Source organism: Microtus pennsylvanicus, chromosome 1 (genome assembly GCF_037038515.1).
Source record: "Microtus pennsylvanicus isolate mMicPen1 chromosome 1, mMicPen1.hap1, whole genome shotgun sequence".
Lineage (NCBI taxonomy): Eukaryota > Metazoa > Chordata > Mammalia > Rodentia > Cricetidae > Microtus > Microtus pennsylvanicus.
This window is the reverse complement of record NC_134579.1, coordinates 211949768-211970701: the sequence shown is the minus strand read 5'-3', so window position 1 is coordinate 211970701 and position 20934 is coordinate 211949768. Positions and strand designations below refer to the sequence as shown.

At 44.4% G+C, this 20934-nt stretch overlaps 1 protein-coding gene across 2 annotated transcripts in view; it reads left to right on the top strand.

Annotated features, from left to right (window-relative positions):
- Nucleotides 1-18500, top strand: part of Rsph3 (radial spoke head 3) — a 47354-nt gene extending 28854 nt beyond the window's left edge. Inside the window, exon 8 of one of the 2 annotated variants that reach the window (XM_075950638.1) lies at nt 18259-18500. In XM_075950638.1, the coding sequence (XP_075806753.1) occupies nt 18259-18446 (188 nt within the window). In that variant the 3' untranslated portion in view covers nt 18447-18500. The remainder of the gene's footprint in view (nt 1-18258) is intronic. The other variant, XM_075950643.1, reaches the window with a different exon arrangement.
- Nucleotides 18501-20934: the final 2434 nt, after the last annotated feature.

The window sequence follows — 20934 nt, the reverse complement described above, 5'->3', positions numbered from 1 at the left end:
TTGCTTTATCCACTGTAAATATGCGGGAGCTTTACTCCATGAGCTAGGAACAGTCTGTCTCCCCAGCCCAGGCAGTGTAAATGCCTTGTCAATGACTTGCTCTCGACATTTGTCTTTGGGACTGTTTGTTTACCAAAACTAAAGCTATCCCAGAGCGAGGTAACGGCAACTGCCACCAAGCCTGACACTCAAGTTCAAGCTTGGGGACCCACAGAGTAGGAGCACAGGGATGACTCCCGGGAGTTGTCACCTGACCTCTACATAGGTTCTGTTGCATTGCTAACTTTGGTTGTCACGGAGCATGACTAGGGCAGGGGACAGAACTTTCTTATCACCAAGCACAGTCGTACACCCCAGGAAGTGTCTCTCTTTTCCCTAAGCATTCCCTGGGTGAACTGCCATTCTAGGTTGTCCTCATAGGCACCGCTTTCCAACCTCTCATCCCCTGCTCTGCAGCTGCTACTGTGAGCTTCCGTTGACTCAGGTTCCTCCTGCGTCCTTGCTCATCTGCTGTTGCAGCTGTGACCGAACATGCTAAGGAGCACATAGGACTCTTAACCCCATGATTTAGATAGCACCAGTAAACACCGTCTATCTCCAGTACATACAAACACATCTTCTAGAACAGTGAACACCGTCTATCTCCAGTACATACAAACACATCTTCTAGAACAGTGAACACCGTCTATCTCCAGTACATACACACACATCTTCTAGAACAGTGAACACCGTCTATCTCCAGTACATACAAACACATCTTCTAGAACAGTGAACACCGTCTATCTCCAGTACATACAAACACATCTTCTAGAACAGTGAACATCCTCTATCTCCAGTACATACACACACATCTTCTAGAACAGTGAACACCATCTATCTCCAGTACATACAAACACATCTTCTAGAACAGTGAACACCGTCTATCTCCAGTACATACAAACACGTCTTCTAGAACAGTGAACACCATCTATCTCCAGTACATACAAACACATCTTCTAGAACAGTGAACACCGTCTATCTCCAGTACATACACACACATCTTCTAGAACAGTGAACACCCTCTATCTCCAGTACATACAAACACATCTTCTAGAACAGTGAACACCGTCTACCTCCAGTACATACAAACACATCTTCTAGAACAGTGAACACCGTCTACCTCCAGTACATACACACACATCTTCTAGAACAGTGAACACCCTCTATCTCCAGTACATACAAACACATCTTCTAGAACAGTGAACACCGTCTATCTCCAGTACATACAAACACATCTTCTAGAACAGTGAACATCCTCTATCTCCAGTACATACAAACACATCTTCTAGAACAGTGAACACCGTCTATCTCCAGTACATACAAACACACATCTTCTAGAACAGTGAACACTGTCTTTCTCCAGTACATACAAACACATCTTCTAGAACAGTGAATACTGTCTATCTCCAGTACATACACACACGTCTAGAACAGTGAACACCGTCTATCTCCAGTACACACACACACATCTTCTAGAACAGTGCTTCTCAACCTGTGAGGTCAAACAGCCCTTTCACGGGGATCTCCTAAGACCAATGGAAAACACAGATATTTATTTTACAATTGATAACAGAAGCAAAATTGCAATTATGAAGTACCAACAAAACTAATTTTATGGCTGGGGTCATCACAACATGAGGAACTGTATTAAGGGGCACAGCACTAGAAAGGCTGGGAGCACTGTTTTAGAGCACAGGGAGATGGTCCGAATGATTCTGAGTAACTGCAGCACCACAGAGTCCACACACCACAGAGTGCCTTGAACCCTGATGTCTACTCTTAACATATACTAACCATTTTAATTTTGGTAAATAACTCCACAGCAAGTTAAAGGTGACATATGAAAATGAAAAAAATTAATGTCCTTGGCAATGCTTAAGCATGCATGGGCAACCCATATATGGTGGTTCTGTTGAACTTGTCTATGTTAGGTTTCATGGTCTAAGTTGATGAGAGAAACTGACCAGGTCTCTTCCTCAAAGGTGACATATAAGGTTACCTTATTGCTATGAGAATACCCATAGAGCTAATAGTCATAAGAGAAAAGGCATAGAAAGATGTCTCCTAAAGTATAGCAGTCTAGGCTAAAATAAAACATTCTTCCGGGGCTGGGGAGATGGCTCAGAGGTTAAGAGCACTGGCTGCTCTTCCAGAGGTCCTGAGTTCAATTCCCAGCAACCACATGGTGGCTCACAACCATCTGTAATGAGATCTGGTGCCCTCTTCCTGACTGTAAGCATCTAAGCAGAATAGTGTATACATAATAAATAAATAAATCTAGAAAAAAAACATTCTTCGGTTCATCCTAAACATACCATTATATTAAGGGAACAGTGCAGGAATTAGCTTATATAGAAGGGAACACACCACCACCTCAAATGGTAAAATAAAGACTTCTCAAAACTGCTCCTCCACAAACGCAGTAGGGGCAGCAGGCAAAAATTACCCAGATCAGCATGTTTGAAAGTCTGGACTTTAAACAAAGACTTGCAGCAACAAAACCTGCTTGTTATTGGAAGCAGCAGCTCTCAGAACAGCAAACTCCATGGCGTTTGTCCTGTCTCAGTCTTGTTTCAGCTCCATGGCCATGGAGACCAGTGGACTCATACATACCATAGCCGCTAACACAAGAAGTAGCCTAGCAGCCACTGAAGGGTGCAAAATAGACTCAGTGTCCCTGAAAGCCACATTCCAAAGACACTTGTCACTATTTGACTTCGGGTCAGCTCCTTGGAAGAGCCCATTGTTAGGGCCTGACTTTATTTGATTTGACTCAGAGTTTGCTTATTAACAAAGGTCCTAACACCGGGACATTGTTGTTCAATAGTTTAGACCAGGAGTGAGTGTGACATTTACCTAAGATGGAGACAGCAGCAGGAGAGGAAGAGGAGGATAAAGAATAGGTGGATGTGAAGGCCATGGGGAGCTTTGAAACCCCGTAAATTCCTGGTAATCTGTTTGTAGGGTGACAGTGTGCATGTCCAGGGAAGACTTGAGATGGCATGGATCACTCATCTCTGACTGACCTTGATACAAGTAGGAATTGAAGGCAGACCCCAACCCATACAGAGCCTCTCAGCAAAGGGTGGAAGACAGTGATTCACTCAAGTCTCTAGGATCAGCCAGACAGCGTGGTGGGCAAAGCCACTTGCACCAAGACCCACATAGAGGAGGGAGAATACTGACTCCAGAATGTTGTCTTCTGGCCTTCCTTAGGCACAGTAGCATGTACCCTGCCCCCACACAAAATGTTTTCTTAAAGAAACATTGTTAATATGTATTCTAATTGCTGACCCACTAACTTTACTCAACAGACTAGTGGTCGGAAATGACAGAGAAGAGAATTTAACAGTATTTTTGCTGGAAGGTTATTATAATATAAATAAAATATAATATAAAAACCACAACAAAAACTCAAAGTAGAAGTAGAACAAGAATCTATCTTCTATTTACTCAAAATGTCCAGTACTTACCCCCAAAAAAATCACAAAACATACAAAAATCAGAAAGTATATTGGGCAGTCTGCAGAAGCTGTGTGAGAAAGTCCAGATTTTCAGATTACCAGAAAAAAAATACTTGAGTCATCTACATGTTCAAAGAGCTGAAACAAAAATGTCCAGAACTGAAGTTTGAGCCTGCGGTCTTATCAAATAGCAAAATCAGTGGGCAGTCAGAAGCAGTGGTGCTGGAGAGATGGCTCAGAGGTAAGAACACTTGCTGCTCTTTAGAGGAACACTGTTCAGAACCTAGTCATCGCATGGTGGCTCACAGTAGTCTGCAGCATCAATCCCAGGGGATCTGACACTGTCTTCTGGCCTCTTCAGACACCAGGCACATATGTGGTGCACAGACAGAAATCTAAGCAAAACACCCATATGCAGAAAGTAAAACTGAAATCTTAAGAAAAAAATAGGAGTCAAAACCAAGAAGAACCAAGTGGGAATTCTGATGTTCAAAAAGTACAGTACAGTTACTGAAATGAAAACCTCTTTCCAGGACTTCCAAAGCAGGTTTACTCTGCAGAAGAAAGAATCCCGGAAACTGAAATTAAGTCACATAAAATAAATCCACTCTGAGGAACAGGGGCAAAGATGAGTGAAGGAAAACAAAACGAGCTTTGAAGATTTGTACAAAGTTGTCAGACATACCAGGGTGTGCACAGAGCCCCAGAAACCTGTGAAAAGCCATCTCAGGCATACCAGAGTGTGCACAAAGCCTTGAAGACCTGTGCAGAGCTGTCAGGCATAGCAGGGTGTGCACAGAGCCCTGGAGACCTGTGCAGAGCTGTCAGGTGTACCAGGGTGTGCACAGAGCCCTGGAGACCTGTGCAGAGCTGTCAGGTGTACCAGGGTGTGCACAGAGCCCTGGAGACCTGTGCAAAGCTGTCAGGTGTACCAGGATGTGCACAGGGAATACCAGATGGAAAGAAGAGAAAGAGTCCAGAAGAGGATTTGAAGACGCATGACTAAAAAATAACACATGATGGAAGATACTGGGTTTCCACATCCAAGAGACTCAGTGAACTCTCCAGAGAATAAAGACATCTACACGGGATGTGCCGAAGCCTTCCAAGAGAAGAAGGAACTCACGGCGGTAGCAGGACAAACATGATCCATCATGTGCATGTGTTCTCAGATTAGCAACTAACTTTACAACATACGGACACTATGGGGGTCAGAAGGCAGTGAGACACTTCAAAATGATCAAAAACTAAGACATTGCCAGAGAGTAAAAAAACTAATCAGTCTTAACACACCTCATAGACTCATTGTACACAAAAGAGCTATGCCGAGTAACTCTATCATACAGGAACTACTAAATGCTGAAGGGAAAGATAACTCAGATCACACAAATAAAGAGCATCAACAAAAACATATATATTATAAAAATTGAAAAAAAAAAGGTCAGGCAGTGGTGGCGCACACCTTTAATCCCAGCACTCGGGAGGTAGAGGCAGGAAGATCTCTGTGAGTTTGAGGCCAGCCTGGTCTACAATAGCTAGTTCCAGGACAGGCTTCAAAGTTGTTAGACAAAGAAACCCTGTCTCCAAAAAACAAAAGAGAGAGAGAGAAGAAACTGCATCATAGTGGTCATTATAAAACTACCAGCCGGCTCCTACTGTATCAAGATGTAATTTTCAGATTAGCGATACAAAGGCAGAGAAACGGGATGATACTAGAGGGAAGTGTTCTTATACTATTAAAATTAAGCCTGTATTAATTTGAAGTAGATTACATTCAATTAAAAAGTGAACTGTAATCCCCAAAGCAGCCACTAAGAAAATAACTTTTAAAGAGAATAATAAAAAGGAACAAAAGTATTATATTGTGTAGTTGAAGACATGCATTTAAAGAAAAAATGGGGTAATAATGGAGGAATAGAAGCACAAAAATACTTAAGACCTGTGAGAAAAAGGACAAAAAGGCAGAGGATGTCTTATAAGCAATTACATTAAATGGTTTAAACACCCAGCGGTCAGGAGGCAACAGCTAGCAGAGTATAAACTAAAATGGTCCAACCGTCTACTGTCTGCAAGAGCTACAACTTAACACAGTTGGGGAGTCTCTGTTTAAGGTGCGCCTAGGAAAGCCCGGGATTCAACGACACAAATAAGCCGAAAGTAAAAGTCTGGAAATCAAGACGAAAACTGAGGCCACACCAGAGCTGGAGAGGCTCTTGCCGGCGAGACATAGACCACACTCGGACCCCGCTGCTGGGACAGGCACGGGCGGCAGTTAGTTGGAGCACATGCTTATTTGGGTTACAGTTTTAGAGGTTTTAGTCTACAGTCACGTGAGTCCATTGTGTGGACCTGAAGTGAGATGTGGTAAATAGCAGAGAACACAGGCTTCTCACCTCATGGCTGCCAGGAAAACCAGAGAGAAGAGGAGGAAGGATCTTAGAACCAGACCACGGCCCTCCAAGGCATGCCTTCCCGGTGATGTACTCCTTCCAATGAAGGGCCCCTCCGAAAGTTTCTAGCACCTCCTTAAAGAGCACTTCCAGCTCCTGAAGAGCAGGCCTTCTGCATGGCCTGTGCCGAACTGAATGGTCAGGCACAGCATTGACTTGAAGACTAAGAGTAACGAGAAAGAAACCATCTGAGGATGCTAATTCTTCCATGAGGAAAGCACAACACTTAAAATGTGTTTGCACCTATGAGTGTGTGAGAATTAAACTCTCAAATCCAAGAATGAGAAATGTCAAACACCTTTCTTTTTGTCATTGAAGTTTTTTTAATCTTTCACTATTTTCGGATGTTTATTTTTACCCCTACTCTGAATAGTGGACAATATAACTTAGCGGAAGATCAAGAAAGTGTCTGGTGTGAACTCCTTTATGGACTATTAACCTTCGATATCATCGAGCACACCCCTCAACCACAGAGCATGTGCAGCGTTTCCCGGACCGTATTGAAGATGCAAGACAAAGATAAATGCCGGCAAAGGAGGGAGGGGAGCCCTTGCGCACTGTTGCTGAGATGGTAAACTGCAGCAGACACCATGGAAAGAGTATGTGGATCCTTAGAACAAATGGGACTACTGATAAGCCAGCAATCAGACACTCAGTATTCATGGCGCTGCTCACAGGAGACAAGATGCCAAGCCAGCCTAGGGGTCCACTGACGGACGGATGGACTTTTAAAATAGGATATAGATGTATATAATGCTGTAGTATGCAGCCAAACAGATTCTGTCATTTGTAGCAACGTGGGTGGTATGGAAACACCACGTTACATGAAACCAGGCACAGAAAGATGCATACACGTCTTCATCATCTAGAAGCTGAATTTTTAATCTAAATATAGAAACCCTCAGAGTGGTTACTGGAGGGTGGGAAGGATAAAGGGGCAGAAGAAAAAAGTTAGCTATTGAGCACAAAGCTACAGCTGTATTTAGTGTTCCAAGCAGAGCACAGTTGGGAGATTATAGATTGTAACAGATCATTAGACATTTGTAAATAAAGGAGCATGCAAATAATAAAATATTTATTTAAAAAAATAAGTGAAAGGAAGTTAAAGGCTTCCAACAGAAATGTGTGACAAATGTGAGGATATAGAAATGCTAATTATTAATTTGATCATTACAGATCACATACATATATCAGTTATCACACCACCTCCCATAAATATGTAATTAAATATGTCAATAAAACTCAACTTACCTGTCATAGAAAAAAAGAGAACATATTCTAAAGAGAAAACTGCATCCTAGGCCAAGATGTACCAGCTCCTGGAACTAGCAATGGCAGCTTTTAAACATGTCTGTGAAATGTCTCTGATGAAGTAAAGCAAAAATGAAGTCAAGAATAAAATATCTCAGCATTGAATTACCAATGGGTATTCTGGAGCTGAGACACATTTGTGCGCTAAACAAACTGAGCTCAAGGGTCGCTACTCCGCGAAGCCTTCTCCGGGCTCCAGCATCCAGCACCCCACACGTTGCTCACGGGAAGGAGGAAAACTCATGAAGAAAAGAGTAGATGCAAGGACAGTTCCCCTCTGTGCACAGTCAGTGACTGACTGTGGCTGAGCAGAGCTGGCCTTAGTGATTCCAGGAGAGGGACACTGGTCCTGCAGCCTTCAGTGGACATGACCTACCGCAGATAGAAGTACCATGCCTTCTTTAGCATAGTCAGGTCTTGGGACAACGAAGCTTATTGCTATAGCTGTATAACATAGGTGGGTCAAGGTTTCCAGCGAATTCTACCAGGATTTGCTTCACTGTCTTAAGCCCTTGGCTACAGAGGCTGGACCCTTGTGATCACAGGCCACGAGGCCAGCCCCATCTCTGGAAGGCCGATCTGCAGGAGACAAGTTCGGGATAAGTCCACTCTGACCTACGTCCAGTCCCACATCCAAAGCGTGCCTCATTCCTAGACGTCCCATCATCTAGGCCTTCATAGATCTAAAGCAGCACCACCAGGCAGACCATGGGCCACAGGGCCTGTTCCATCAATTGACTCTAATTGTTACCTGTGGGTCCAACTCTGTGACTTGCGGGTGTCCTGTTTCACATTTGCTTTCCTATTGATGGTCGCCCACAGTGGCCACTTCCTTTACTTTTTGTCACACAGCTCAGAGAGCTAGCCTCAAGTTATGTGACCTTCAGAGCCACACAGAAACCAGTACTCACAAGGTTCCCAACAAGACTTGATTTTCTGTGTCATAGTCTTAAAGTTCTTCATCTTTAAGCAAGGGCTCTGTTCTCATTTGGCAAAGAGCACCTCAAATGGTGTATTCAGGCCTGTCCAGCCTTCTTCCGTGTTCCTGGATTTTTTCCCCCTCATCACTGATGTTGATCCTATTCAACATGGCAGGGTAGACACACCCATGACTGGCCCTGCGTGTGAAGTGGCCTTGTCATCAAGAACTGCCACGGCTAGTCCAGTCCATTTGACATCAGTGACTTGGGAGTCTTACAAACCATTGGCTAAGCGTAGCTGAGAATGGCTTCATTATGGTCAACTCAGTTATACAGAACCAAGAATGAAACCACTTGTAGAATGGAGGGGCCTTCTATATTCCACCAGAACATTCTGTCATCACAATGGAGGTTGCTTGGTCATAGTGGGCCCGCGGAATGACCATGTATAATCACAAGAAGCAGTCGGTAGCCATTCTCCCGTTAGTGGACACTACCGTGTCACTGAAGCTGAACACAGCTGGCTTCTCAGAGACCCTGAGAATGGGCTGCCGCAGAGCATTCTTGGATAGCATCTTGACAGGATGAGTGTGGCCTGCTCAGTTTCAGGGCCTGCAGTCCACGCCCAGCAGGCAGACAGTCTGTCATGTTCCACAATGATATGGACATTTACAGCCAGTGTTCACCAGTTTCACTAATCTGTGAGGCCCTTGAGGTACATTGTGTGTGAATTCTCAGCATCCACAGGGATCTACAGTATTTGTTGACTGAATAAATGAAAGGAGGGTTAGCCAGGTGATGCTGACCTTAGTGTGGCCAGACTTCAATCCTATCAAGCCCAGTTCATTTGTTTCCTGTGTTTTTCTAGTCCCTTGATTTGCAGATCACATGGGCGCCTGGCTTACTTCATTTCACAAGTCTCATGTTTAGCTGCTCAAATGACCTTTCCGTTCACTTACTGTTTCATAGAATGCGTAATTCTGTCATGTCAGCCTGGTTTTCAAGTCTTTCCAATGACCGATTCTCCCCAAATCTGTTTTCTGCTTCTTTCTGGGATGGGTCACTAACACATTATTTCAGGGACTGGGGATGCGGCTCAGTCAGCAGAGTCCTTGCATAGCAGGCCTTAGCCCTGGGTTTCATCCCCCCCACCCCCCACACACACTGGATAAAATGGGCGGAGTAGAGGATCAGAAGTCCAAGGTCATCCTCCTCTAATGAGCTATATGAGACCTCACCTCAATACTAAAACTATGACTACTAACAATTTATTTTAGAGATTACTCACATCTTAAAATTCTTCAAAGATAATTTTCGGTTATCATGTGCCTTCCTTTTTAGTCACCTTGCTGGGATGAGCCAAGTTGCTCCATGCTGTAAAGGAGCCTGCGTACCGCTGCTGGGTTCTCAGTCCGGTGCGGTATGCTCCAGGTGTTTAGGTGGGACTTCCTTCTCGAAAGAAGCAGGGTTCCAGAGGCCAAGCAGCATGTGGCCATGTGCTTCGTGCTGCCTGACCTACAAGAAGGCATTGGCTTCCCGAGGCAGCAGGGGAGGAGACGGAAGAGCAGGGTGCAGCCTGTACGGGAGGTGCTGTGTGTTGCACCATGTTCAGGCAGCAGAGGCTGCGAGGGCAGTGCTCCAGAGTCCGACCTAAGCTCCCACAGTTGGAGCTAATTGCCCTTGAGCAGGTTTATTGCAAAGCACACAGTGCTTGCTGGCCAATAGTAAACAAGGTGTTTAGATACTAGGTAAGGAGTACTAGCCGCCGTGGTCCAGCAGCCACTGCACAGCTACCTCCTATTTCCCACAGTCCCTGCTGGCCTGGGCACCTCTCAGAAACCAGCTTGGGCACTACGGCGGAGCAGGCTGCTGTGCCAAGTGGTCAGCCGTGCTGCAGCACCCAGTTAGTTCAGCAGCACTGGTAGCCAAAGGGACAGAGCAGTGTTCTTCCCATTGGTGTATGGCATCGAAAGAACCTCAGCCAGCCCCCACCAGGAGCCAAGGCTCGGGATGCCAAAAGACACAGAGCTGTGCTTGGACACTGCACAGAACACTGGCAAGAGCCGAACAAGCCTCACCCTGCCCTGCCTTCTGCCGCTGCAGGCTGACAGCGCCTCCCCACAGGAGGGGGCAGTACAAGGCAGGAACTTCCAACAGTTCCCTTTGAGAGGAAGCAGCAAGGTTGTGCGGTCACCACTCTGGCCCTCTGGCTTCTGAGACATCAGAAGCAACAGGCATCTACAATAAGGTGGAAAGAGAAAAAGCAGCGAGCACCTGCCTGCAGCTAGCTGATGGAGAAGTGGGGGGTTCCAGCCACAGAAGAGGTGGGGGGTCCAATTTATTTATTTTACATTATAGTTTTTTGTTTTTGTTTTTGTTTTTTTGAATCAGGGTTTCTCTATAGCTTTGGAGCCTCTTCTGGAACTCTCTGTAGACCAGGCTGGCCTTGAGCTCACAATGATCCGCCTGCCTCTGCCTCCTGAGCGCCACCACCACCCAGCTATTTTATGTAATTTTTAAACACCCAGAAAAGTTGTGGGCTCTGCCCAGGACTTCATCTAAGAGGAAAAAGGGAGCAGCTCTCCAGGTTTTTCATTGCTGCCAGCCCCCTTCTCCAGTCCAGCCTGTCGGGTAAAGTGACCGCATGTGTAGAGCTGAGTGTGCTGTTAGCCAGCGACCAAAGCCAAATTCTTGCACTGCCATCTGTTGTTGGGTTCTTTGTTTCTAATCATTTATCTTCTCTAAACATAACATGAAGGGAGGGCAAACAGATGCTCATAGAGCATTGAGTTTTTAAACAGACAAGGCCACCAAGCTGCCACTTTACCACGGCCAATTTTAGCACTTGGCATCCAACAGCATCCCAACAGGTCCTTTAAATTTATAACAGAAGCCATTGTGACCCACGGGAGGAACAAAGTGTGGCTTCTTCTCCTTTGCACTGACGCCTTTAGGAAGGTTCCATAGACGCTTAGACACTTCCCTGTGGGACAGGAACTTGGAGCATCCTGTACAATGCTGAACTGAGTTCACTTATGGTAGCTGTGAGAGTGTATTATTTGTTTTTGTAGAACTACATCTGGTTATGTTGTTTTTGAAAATTGTATGGAACATTCATAGCCTGAGGTTTCATAGCCAGAAATGAAGGTAACTGAGGCTCTCCAAGAACAAATGATACTTTAAGATTTAAGATCTGACAGCTAAGCATAAGAGAATTATATTAAAACAGTCATGAGCCCAGAGATGCAGGACAGGCAACCACCGTGCTGCGATTGGCAGTCACATCATAAAAATCCAATACCGGTGTGCAAACATGGCATCCACCAGGGTCATAGCGCAGCCTGCATTATCCAGACAATGAAGTCATAAAACACTATGGTTTTATCTGTCTGTAAAAGGTCTAGGAATACGCCAGTATTGTCTCTGATGGGTTATTCAGACCATTCTAGTACATTGTGTATGGTTAGAAAATGCTAATTTTGGGTGGCACACCCCAGGCCTTTAATCCCAACACTCAGGAGGCAGAAATAGGCGGGTCTCTGTGAGTTCAAGGTCAGCTGGATCTTCAAGAGCTAGTTCCAAGACAGCTAGGGTTATTATATAGAGAAACACTGTCTCAAAAAACAAAAAAGAAAAAAATGCTGATTTTAATCATAGGAATTACTGCCTAGTTACCAGTAGGCCTAAGCAATTTAAGGATTGCTTGGTTAGTCTGCTACACACCTACAGGAGTCCATTTGATGGCTTGCACTTGTCAAATGATTAGGTGGAGAACTACCAGTTCTTTCAAAGGATTTTCTACTTCATGGAGACTAATTAGAAATGTATGCGGACTAAAATTACTTTTACCTCAGCCCTCATCCTGAGCTGTAGGAAAGATTGTTTTGTTCCGTCTTGTGTAGACTGACATTTTCTGGTGACAAGTAGGGCAGACCTTCACCAGGAAATGGTGTCATGCTTATATTTTTTAAAGATAACTTTAGCAAATCTGTAAAATTTGGAGAAGAATAGAAATAAGAAGGTTAAGTGCTAATATTCTATTGTTAAGACAAAGGAGGAAGGCTTTACGAGGATGGTACTGAATGCCAGGGCCAGAGACACAGCTGGGAGGGATGGGGATGTCTGTCTGTGAGACAGGACCGGGAGGAGAAGCTAAGTTCTGGTGAAGAAACTGGGCTCCAAACTCAGTCTGATTTTATGTTCCTGAGTGGAATTTGACAGTGTGGCTTCTGACTTACCAGGCCATTCCTGGAGTGGCATTTGACAGTGTGGCTTCTGACTTACCAGGCCATTCCTGGAGTGGCATTTGACAGTGTGGCTTCTGACTTACCAGGCCATTCCTGGAGTGGCATTTGACAGTGTGGCTTCTGACTTACTAGGCATCCTGGGCAGTGAAACAGGTGCCACTCAAATGTTTCAGTTCCAGGGACAGAAAGCAAACACTGGTTATTTTCTACTTTAAAGATTTTTTCCCATAAAAACCTCTGTGCCAGAACAAAGGCGCATTGTGTGCAAATGCAGCTGGCTGTCCTTGGTGTCATAGATGTGGTTTTGTGTGTTTGTCTCAACTGGGCACTACCCCTCTGGTTTCAGAGATGATGGTGTAATCAAAATGGACCTGATCTCCACCCTCAGTGGTATGCATACCTAGACTCTGACACTTGGGCCAGCCATTGGGAACCCCCTACTGTGAGTAGAGACAGTAGAAGATTAAAGAATAGGGCACTCCTGGCAGTAACAACGGCAATAGCTTTCAGGGCAGGGAAGACAGCAGCTGCCATCTTGGAGTCAGGAGGGTTTGAGTTGTGTTGTTGGGGTTTCTGTCCTGCCCGGTTTCCACGGCCATTTAGCCCCAAAGAAATCACACAGAGGTCTTCATTAGTTATAAACTGATTGGCCCATTAGCTCAAGCTTCTTATCAACTCTTATAACTTAGATTAGCCCATTATTCTTGTCTATGATAGCCACATGGCTCAGAACCTTATTCAGCGAGGCAGTCACATCTTACTTCTTCTGTGGCTGGGTCATAACTGTGGATCAAGCTTTCCTCTTCCCAAAGAGTTTTGCAGAAACACTCCATAGATGAGGACGTAAACTACTCAGTGACAAATGTCTGGGCAAGAGATACTGGATTGGTTCAGGGACATTGAGCCATGAAGGAGAGAAGGGAAGGAAATGAAGCCTCAGAGGCTGGAAGAGTGGAGACATCCGCAGGAGACAGCCGTAGAAGACAGTGAAAGGATGCCGTGCAGGATGAGAAGAGGAGCCAGGGAAGGAGCGGATGACCTAATCCACAGAGGGCTTAATCAGAAGAACAGGAGGAGTGGGTGTAGCGGACGGATCTTTCTCTGTCCCACCAGCCAGTTCCCAAATCACCACACGGAGACTTATTAATTATGAAAGCTCAGCTGATACCTTAGGCTTGTTTCTAACTAGCTCTTACAACTTAAATTGACCCGTTCCTATTAATTTATGTGTGACCACATGACTCATGGCTTGTTACCTCATCTCCTACATGTCTTACTTCCTCTGCATCTGACTGGTGACTCCACCTTCTTCCCAGCATCTCTCTGCACTGCAAATCCTGCCTAGCTATTGGTCATTTAGCTTTTTATTAAACCAATCACAGTGAAATATCTTCACACAGTGTAAAGGAATATTCCACAACAAATAGGGACCAAGGAGGTGGACTGGCAGGTAGGACATTGCTCTTAAGGAATCTGTCAGAGTTCTTTTAGGCCATGTTTTATGATAAATTGTAAAACAAGCACATAAAAGTCAGATTTTATAAAGGAGTTATATAAATATTTATGTTTAGAAATCACATGAGACATGTGGTTTATGAATAAAAACAAAATTTATAAATATGAAAAATTATATAGACATATATGTCCCATACATATAAATATTTCATGGAAGAAATCATCTGTATCATGTCACATTTTGAGATCCAAAATGATATTCTGACATATATAGAAGGAGAGTTATAGTTTTCGTGAATGCATGTCAGTTTCATCGAGAAGTCCGTAGTGGCTGGGTTTTGGTTTATTTAGCACACACTCTATTTAGTTTGTCATTTAGGGTAGAGCTGTCACTTTGTTTTTATGCCCACAACTCCCCCAAAGAAGAAATGCCTGTAGTTGGTAAAATGATGGTGTTGTAATTGGAGCAGCGGGCTATGTTCCTGGCGCCCAGCCCCCCACATGGCTAGCTTTATACCTGAAATAATTACACGGAAGCTGTATTCTTTTAAACACTGCTTGGCCCATTAGTTCCAGCCTCTTATTGGCTAGCTCTTACATATTGACCTAACCCATTTCTAATAATCTGTGTAGCCCACGAGGTGGCTTACCAGGGAAGATCTTAACCTGCGGCTGTGTCGGGAGGGAGAATCATGGCGACTCCTGACTCAGCTTCTTTCCCCGAGCATTCTGTTCTGTTTACTCCACCCACCTAAGGGTTGGCCTATCAAATGGGCCTAGGCAGTTTCTTTATTAATAAGAAATCACTCCCACACCATTTCCCCTTTTTCTGTTTAAACAAAAAAGAAAGGCTTTAACTTTAACATAGTAAAATTACATATAACAAAACAGTTATCAAGTAAGAATTACAGTTACAATATTTATATCTATTTTATCTTTTATCATAACTAAGGAAAACTATAACTATAACTAACCATTCTTCAACTCCATCAAAGACTCTAGAAGGATATAATTTTACCTAAGCAAACAAGAAATCCAAAACTCTAGAAATGACAGATACATCTCACTGCCTGGACAGTCACCCAAAGTTCCTCTGTATCATTGGGGCATCCATCTTCAGCCTTCAGGCCCATAGTATCCAGCAGACATTTCCATGAAGCAGGAAATTTCAAAGACAGTTCAGTCACTTTCTGCTGTGTCCTGCAGAATGTCTCGCAGACTCTCATGGATCAGGAACCCTGAAAGATCATCTCACCTTTAGGCAAGTTCAGTAGTCCTCTCTCTGCGGGTTCTCTGTGTCCAGTTTATGCAATAGTCCAGGCAAGAGCAGTTTCTTGCCCAAATGGCTATCAAACTCCATAAGGATCCTCTTCGGTGCCCATCTTCTTCCTGAAGTAGATTGGTGCTGCCAGGAGCAGACGTGTCTCATTGTCATGAAGAGCCCTAAGTTATTAAAACATTTAAAATGCCATATTATATAATCTTTGAAAAATATGAAGAATGCCTATCTAAAATATATCTATGTACATCTAGAAAATCTTAACTAACATGACTACAAGCTTGACTATTATTGATTATCCATTGATAACCTATATATATATTACATTTTTAAGTGAACCACACAATCACAATACCTTAATAAATATCAGAAATATGTATACATATAACAAAATTGACCTTAAATCTCTATCAATAAAGCAAAATCTATACTAATGCAAATTATTCATATCTATATCATATCCCCCTTTAAATGTAAAAGAACATTTATAAACCTTATTTGGGAACATGGGCGCAGTTTTTTCTCTCCAAACTGCTTCCTGCTGAATGGGAGCATCGTTAATTAGGTCTTTCATGGTATAACCTGTGTGCTAGTTTCATCTCAGTTGGCAGTTGAGTGAAGCAATTTTCTGAAGGTGTTCACAGCAACCCTTCAGGAGGGCGTGGTCCATCATACCATATTGGGACAGAAGCAATCCACAGACTCTCACCCTCTGTGAAAACAAAATAAGAAACTCCTTTCCAAAGCATCATGTCCTTAGATCCAAATTTCAAAGTCAAGGCATTTTCAAAATATCTATGTTGGATTAGTTCAGCAGCATTTATAAACAAATATCTTTTAGCAGCTGTTGTTCTTTTCTCAGCATTCAAACAATTCAAACAGAGCATAATAGCATACATTATTTAATAGCATAATATACATCTCTGTGTATTTTCCATCTTTGTGCACTTTATTTTACCTCTATTTTGTCCCTCAAAGCTGTCTACTGTGATCCCTGGAATCTGTGACTGTGAGCGCTCATGGCAGAGGAGACTTTGTGAAGAGATATTGTTACAGCTTTGGAACAGAAAGGGGACCCTAGATTGTCCAGACAGACTCCGTGTTGGCTTTTCCTCATTTCTATGTCAGGATATCTAAAGAAGCAATTTTAAAAGGGAAGGGATTAATCTGGGTTACAGTTTAAGAGATACATTCCATTATAGTGGGGAAGGCGTGGTGGCAGGAGAGGAAGCCCCCCGGTCACACTGCATCCGAAGGCAGTGGGCCACCAGCAGTAACAATCAAGCATTTGTGTGTGCACAGAAATATGGAAGGCTGCCAAGTGTGGGCAGAAAGTCTGCTCAGTTCTCACTGCGGCCTCCAAGTGCCCATACATGGTGAGTGCCACGGATAGTGCATTCATGAGGATAGAGGGATATCCCATCATCCCCCTCTATACACAAGGGAAACTGAGGCTATCATTGGCCCAAGCTCAGAGAACTAACTACTCGGAGGTAAAGCCAGAGTGCCCACCTTCCCTACAGAGCTGAGCAGCAGTGATCAACTCACAGCAACTATCTATGTGAATTAGGGAGACAGGAAATTTGTCTAAAGAAATTATGTTAATGTTAGTTTTGCTCATGATTACAAGTGACATCTGAGCCATGGGTTTCCAGATTCCCCACAGTGCTACTTTGTGGACCATATGCAGACAGAACAGAATGTCAGGTGGACCACGTTTGACATTTAGAAGCGACTATGTTCTCGTGTTTCACATGGGACTTATTGTCTCCATGTTAGTGAAGAAATGGAGCAGGAGCTTACACCCATAGACTTCCAGGATGTCAAGAGAGCAGCTTGTCCCGAAGTGTGGCTATTGGTGGGACAAGAGTTCGAGGGCAGCCTGGTCTACATGGTGAGTTCCAGGACAGCCAGAGCTATATAGTGAGACCTGTCTCAAAAGAAAAAGAAAAGAAATGTGGCTCTTGTTTGTTTGTGTAGTATTTTTAAATAAAATATCCCTGGCTCTAATGAACATTTATCATTTTAAACATGTGGATGTTCATATATGCATGTGTGTGCGTGCGTCTATGTGTGTGCCTGTGGAGACCAGAAGTAGACATTGAGAATTTTCCTTGATTGATCTCCACTTCATTTACTGAGGCAGGGTCTCTCACTGAACCCAGACATAGCAGCTACTCTAGCTCATCACTTACCCTGAGGCCCCGGGTCTCTGCCTCCTCAGCACTGGAATTGTAGGCAAGTTGCAAGGTTCACTTGGTTTCTAGGTGAAAGCCAGAGATCCAGACTAAGTCCGCACATTGGCACATAGTCTCTTTCTCCATCCAGTTGCCCCCCTTTACACTTAAAACCTCCTGGAGTCTCGCTGTCCAATTTTCAATCAATAAAGGCAACCGAGTTTACCTGAAATGACTCACTTACTTCCAGTCACTGTATAAATAAGGCAGGCAGGCAGACAGACAGACAAACCAACCTTATTTCCTCTAAGGAGAAAAACGTAGAATTTGCAAATTAAGTATGATAGATTAATACATCATGCAAAGGACTCATCAATATGTAAACTTATTTCTAGCATTTTTCACTTCTTGTGTGTCCCTGCTGTAATATTATCGCTAACAAGGCCGTAATGCATGGAATGTTAATACAAAATATCATAAAGTGTACAATAACTTTAGAAGGTCCACTCATTACCTCATCAGAACTGCTTCGATATTAGTCATTCATAATATATAAGTTACCTTTTTGTTTCCAGATTTGGCTTTTCAAGAGGGGTCTTGTTATATAGCCCAGTTGGCCTAGACCTCATCATCCTCACGCCTCAGTCTCTCAGAGCCTGGCTTTACAGGTGTATGTCACCACAGCAGGCTGAGTCTGCTGTGCTAACATCCCTTCAACCTTTAGACAAAGGAAGCATTGTGTGTTTCTTTCTGCTGGAGTGTATCCCCGTGTCTACTTGTATTGAACTCTTGGCTGGACGCCAGTATCTGAGAAGTGGGATTCATGGGAAATCACATTACCTGGCTCCTGTCTTAGCTTTCTTCAACACATGACTGTTCTTCATTAATTCATATATTGTGTATCTGTGTCTTACAGGGGTACGAATCTTTCCAAGAACAACCTTCACCCTGGATATCAAGATAACTTTCACAGCAGCCTTAGGAACCATTGGCTCATTTTTGATGGCAGGGCGAGGGAAAAATGAAAATGTGAAGGGTTTGTTTTTTTCTTTTGTGGTTATTTTATTTACCTATTGTGGATTATTCATTAAAAATATTTTTTAAGACATCATTGTTTTCAATTGTTTAAAAAAGCTATAACACATCATCAAAATGAAGCATTTTCAAAATGAAGAAACACCCATACAAAAGCATAGCCTAGGAATTGTGATGCTATCCCGCTGTGTAATGGGGGAAGCTGCACACACAGGGAAGAGTGTAGGGAGTGTGTCTGCATCATGGGAGAGAGCACAGCAGATCTGTACACTTTGCCACTGACTTAGTCAACAAACACTTGTGTAGTGTGTGCTGTGTGTCGGGACCCTTCATGGTGACTTAGGACACAACAGTGAGCAGATACCTGAGGTTGCCACCCTTGCTACGGCTCCTGAGCAGTGTTAACAGTCCTGCCTCCCTCCCTAGGCAAACTTCTTAAGCCTCATTATGACTGAGGTGAGAGGCTCCTAAAGGAGCTCATGGTTGGTTGGTTGGTTGACTAGGGTGTTAAAGATAACACATCCAAGGTCACATTTTTTAAAAAAAGGCCACCCCAAAAGTAGTTTCTTGTATTTACTTTTATGTGTATATCTGTGCATGCTTATGTGCCTGTACCTGTGGAGGCTGGAAGATTCCCCAGGACTGAAGTTACAGGTGCTTATAAACTAGTATGTGGGTGTTGGGAATTGAACCCCAGTCCTCTGAAGAGCAGTCAGTGCTCTCAACCACTGAGCCATCTCTCAAGCCCCACTGAAAGGACTTTTTAAAGCAGTTCTTTTTTCTCCCCAGTGATCATACAAGTTATAATTCAGCCAGTCTGGGCAGGGTCTGAACATTGGTTTTTAATCTTCTTCATTGAGTGGGCTGTGCAGTCACAGACAACAGAGAAAGACCTCTGCACACGGCTCTTCTCTCAACACCAGCCTCTTGTTTTCACTGTGCCTAGAGTATAATTCTCAGATGTTAGCGAAAAGTGGAAGTGGAACTAAGGAGTTGTGACGTGACCAGACGCTAGCCACCTCTGCCTGCTCTATAACCGCCAAAGATCGGAGATGGGAGCTAATAAAGTAATCATGCGGGGCCCTCCGGGGGCGTGGCTTGGCTGTCCACCCCTTCCTCGGTCGTTTGCTGCAGAAGGATCTCAGTTACGAGTACGGGAGAGCCCAAGCCCTTTGGGGGCAAATGCCAGACATGTCTCACTTGTGGCTACCTCAGTGAGTTTTCCTGCTGGGATAAAAGTCTCTGACAGAAGGGACTTTAAAATATGCAGGCTTTGCTCTGGCTGGCAGTTCATGGGTACAGTTCATCCGTGACGAGGGGTGGGCATCATGTACCACACAAAACGGAGGAAGCTAGCTGGGCACTAGCTTGGTATTCATCTCCGTCTGCTTCCCTACTGGGGACACAATGTGACCAGCTGTCTCAAACTCCTGCCTCCTGGACCTCCCCATCTGAGATTCTGGGAAAGGCACGGATAACAGTTGATTCAACTAAATTCGCTGTCTTCTGTGGAGAAGAGTTAACAAAATCATCACATATAGTGACCTGTTTCATCACAGAAAACAGGCACAGGACTTAGAAGGGCATTTCTGGGGAGAATTAATGTCAGGGTGACACCCACAATTCACCCTGGTAGGCAGGATGCTAAATGGGAGTACCAAAGAGAGAGAGGACCCTCAAGCTGAGGGAACCACCTGTATGGAGGGAAGTGCAGGGTACTGAAGTAAGTGAGGTCCCCACAGCGAGGCAGGGAGGTGACTGCCAAGGCTGGAGTGAGACCCTGACAGTGATGGCAGGGAGGACATGGGGAACCAGAGCAGAACTTGTGTGGGAAAGTTGACGTAACATGCACTATGGACCTCACAGTAGGGGAAGGAATGAGCTTTTGAGCCCAAGGGTGATCATCACTAACTGGCCTGGGAATGAAGAACTCAGCAGAGAAAGAATCCATTGGGTATGGGCACAGTCAGAACCTGTACGGGGTGGGGGTCAGAGGCTGGCTTACCAGGGCCTGTGCCAATGGGGATATCCCACCCTGTGTTCCCTGGGAGGACCCAGCGTCAGGGCTTTGGTTCCAGAAAGGGTTAGAGTACACGCTTGCAGGTATAAGAATCTATAAGATGGACTGACAGGCTGCAGCTGGGCCTGATGGGAAAGGTTCAGAAGGGCAGTCAGCTGACCATGGCATGAGGAGGCCTGACAGCCCTGTGCAGAGTCACTGGAAGTGACCTAACGGAGGGGCTGTGAGAGACTCTGCCACCAGTGAATACATCCATGAGAAGACGGGCGTTCACAAGAAGGGCCTCAGACAGCGAGCCCCATGAGGGCCTCGGGGCAGACAGCAGCATGCACTCCACACCAGGCCAGAGCCTCTGAGAAGAAGTTCTGCTCGTAGTGAGCACAAGCAAAACCATAAGGTAAGCAGAGCTGGGTGTGAGGCCAGATCCAGCATGAGAGAGGAGCCCAGTGGTTCAGGAAGGGTAGCAGTAAGGCAGTGGTAGGAAAGAGGACTTCCGGGTGGACAAAATAGTGAGGTAACTAGATGCCATGGTGGGAC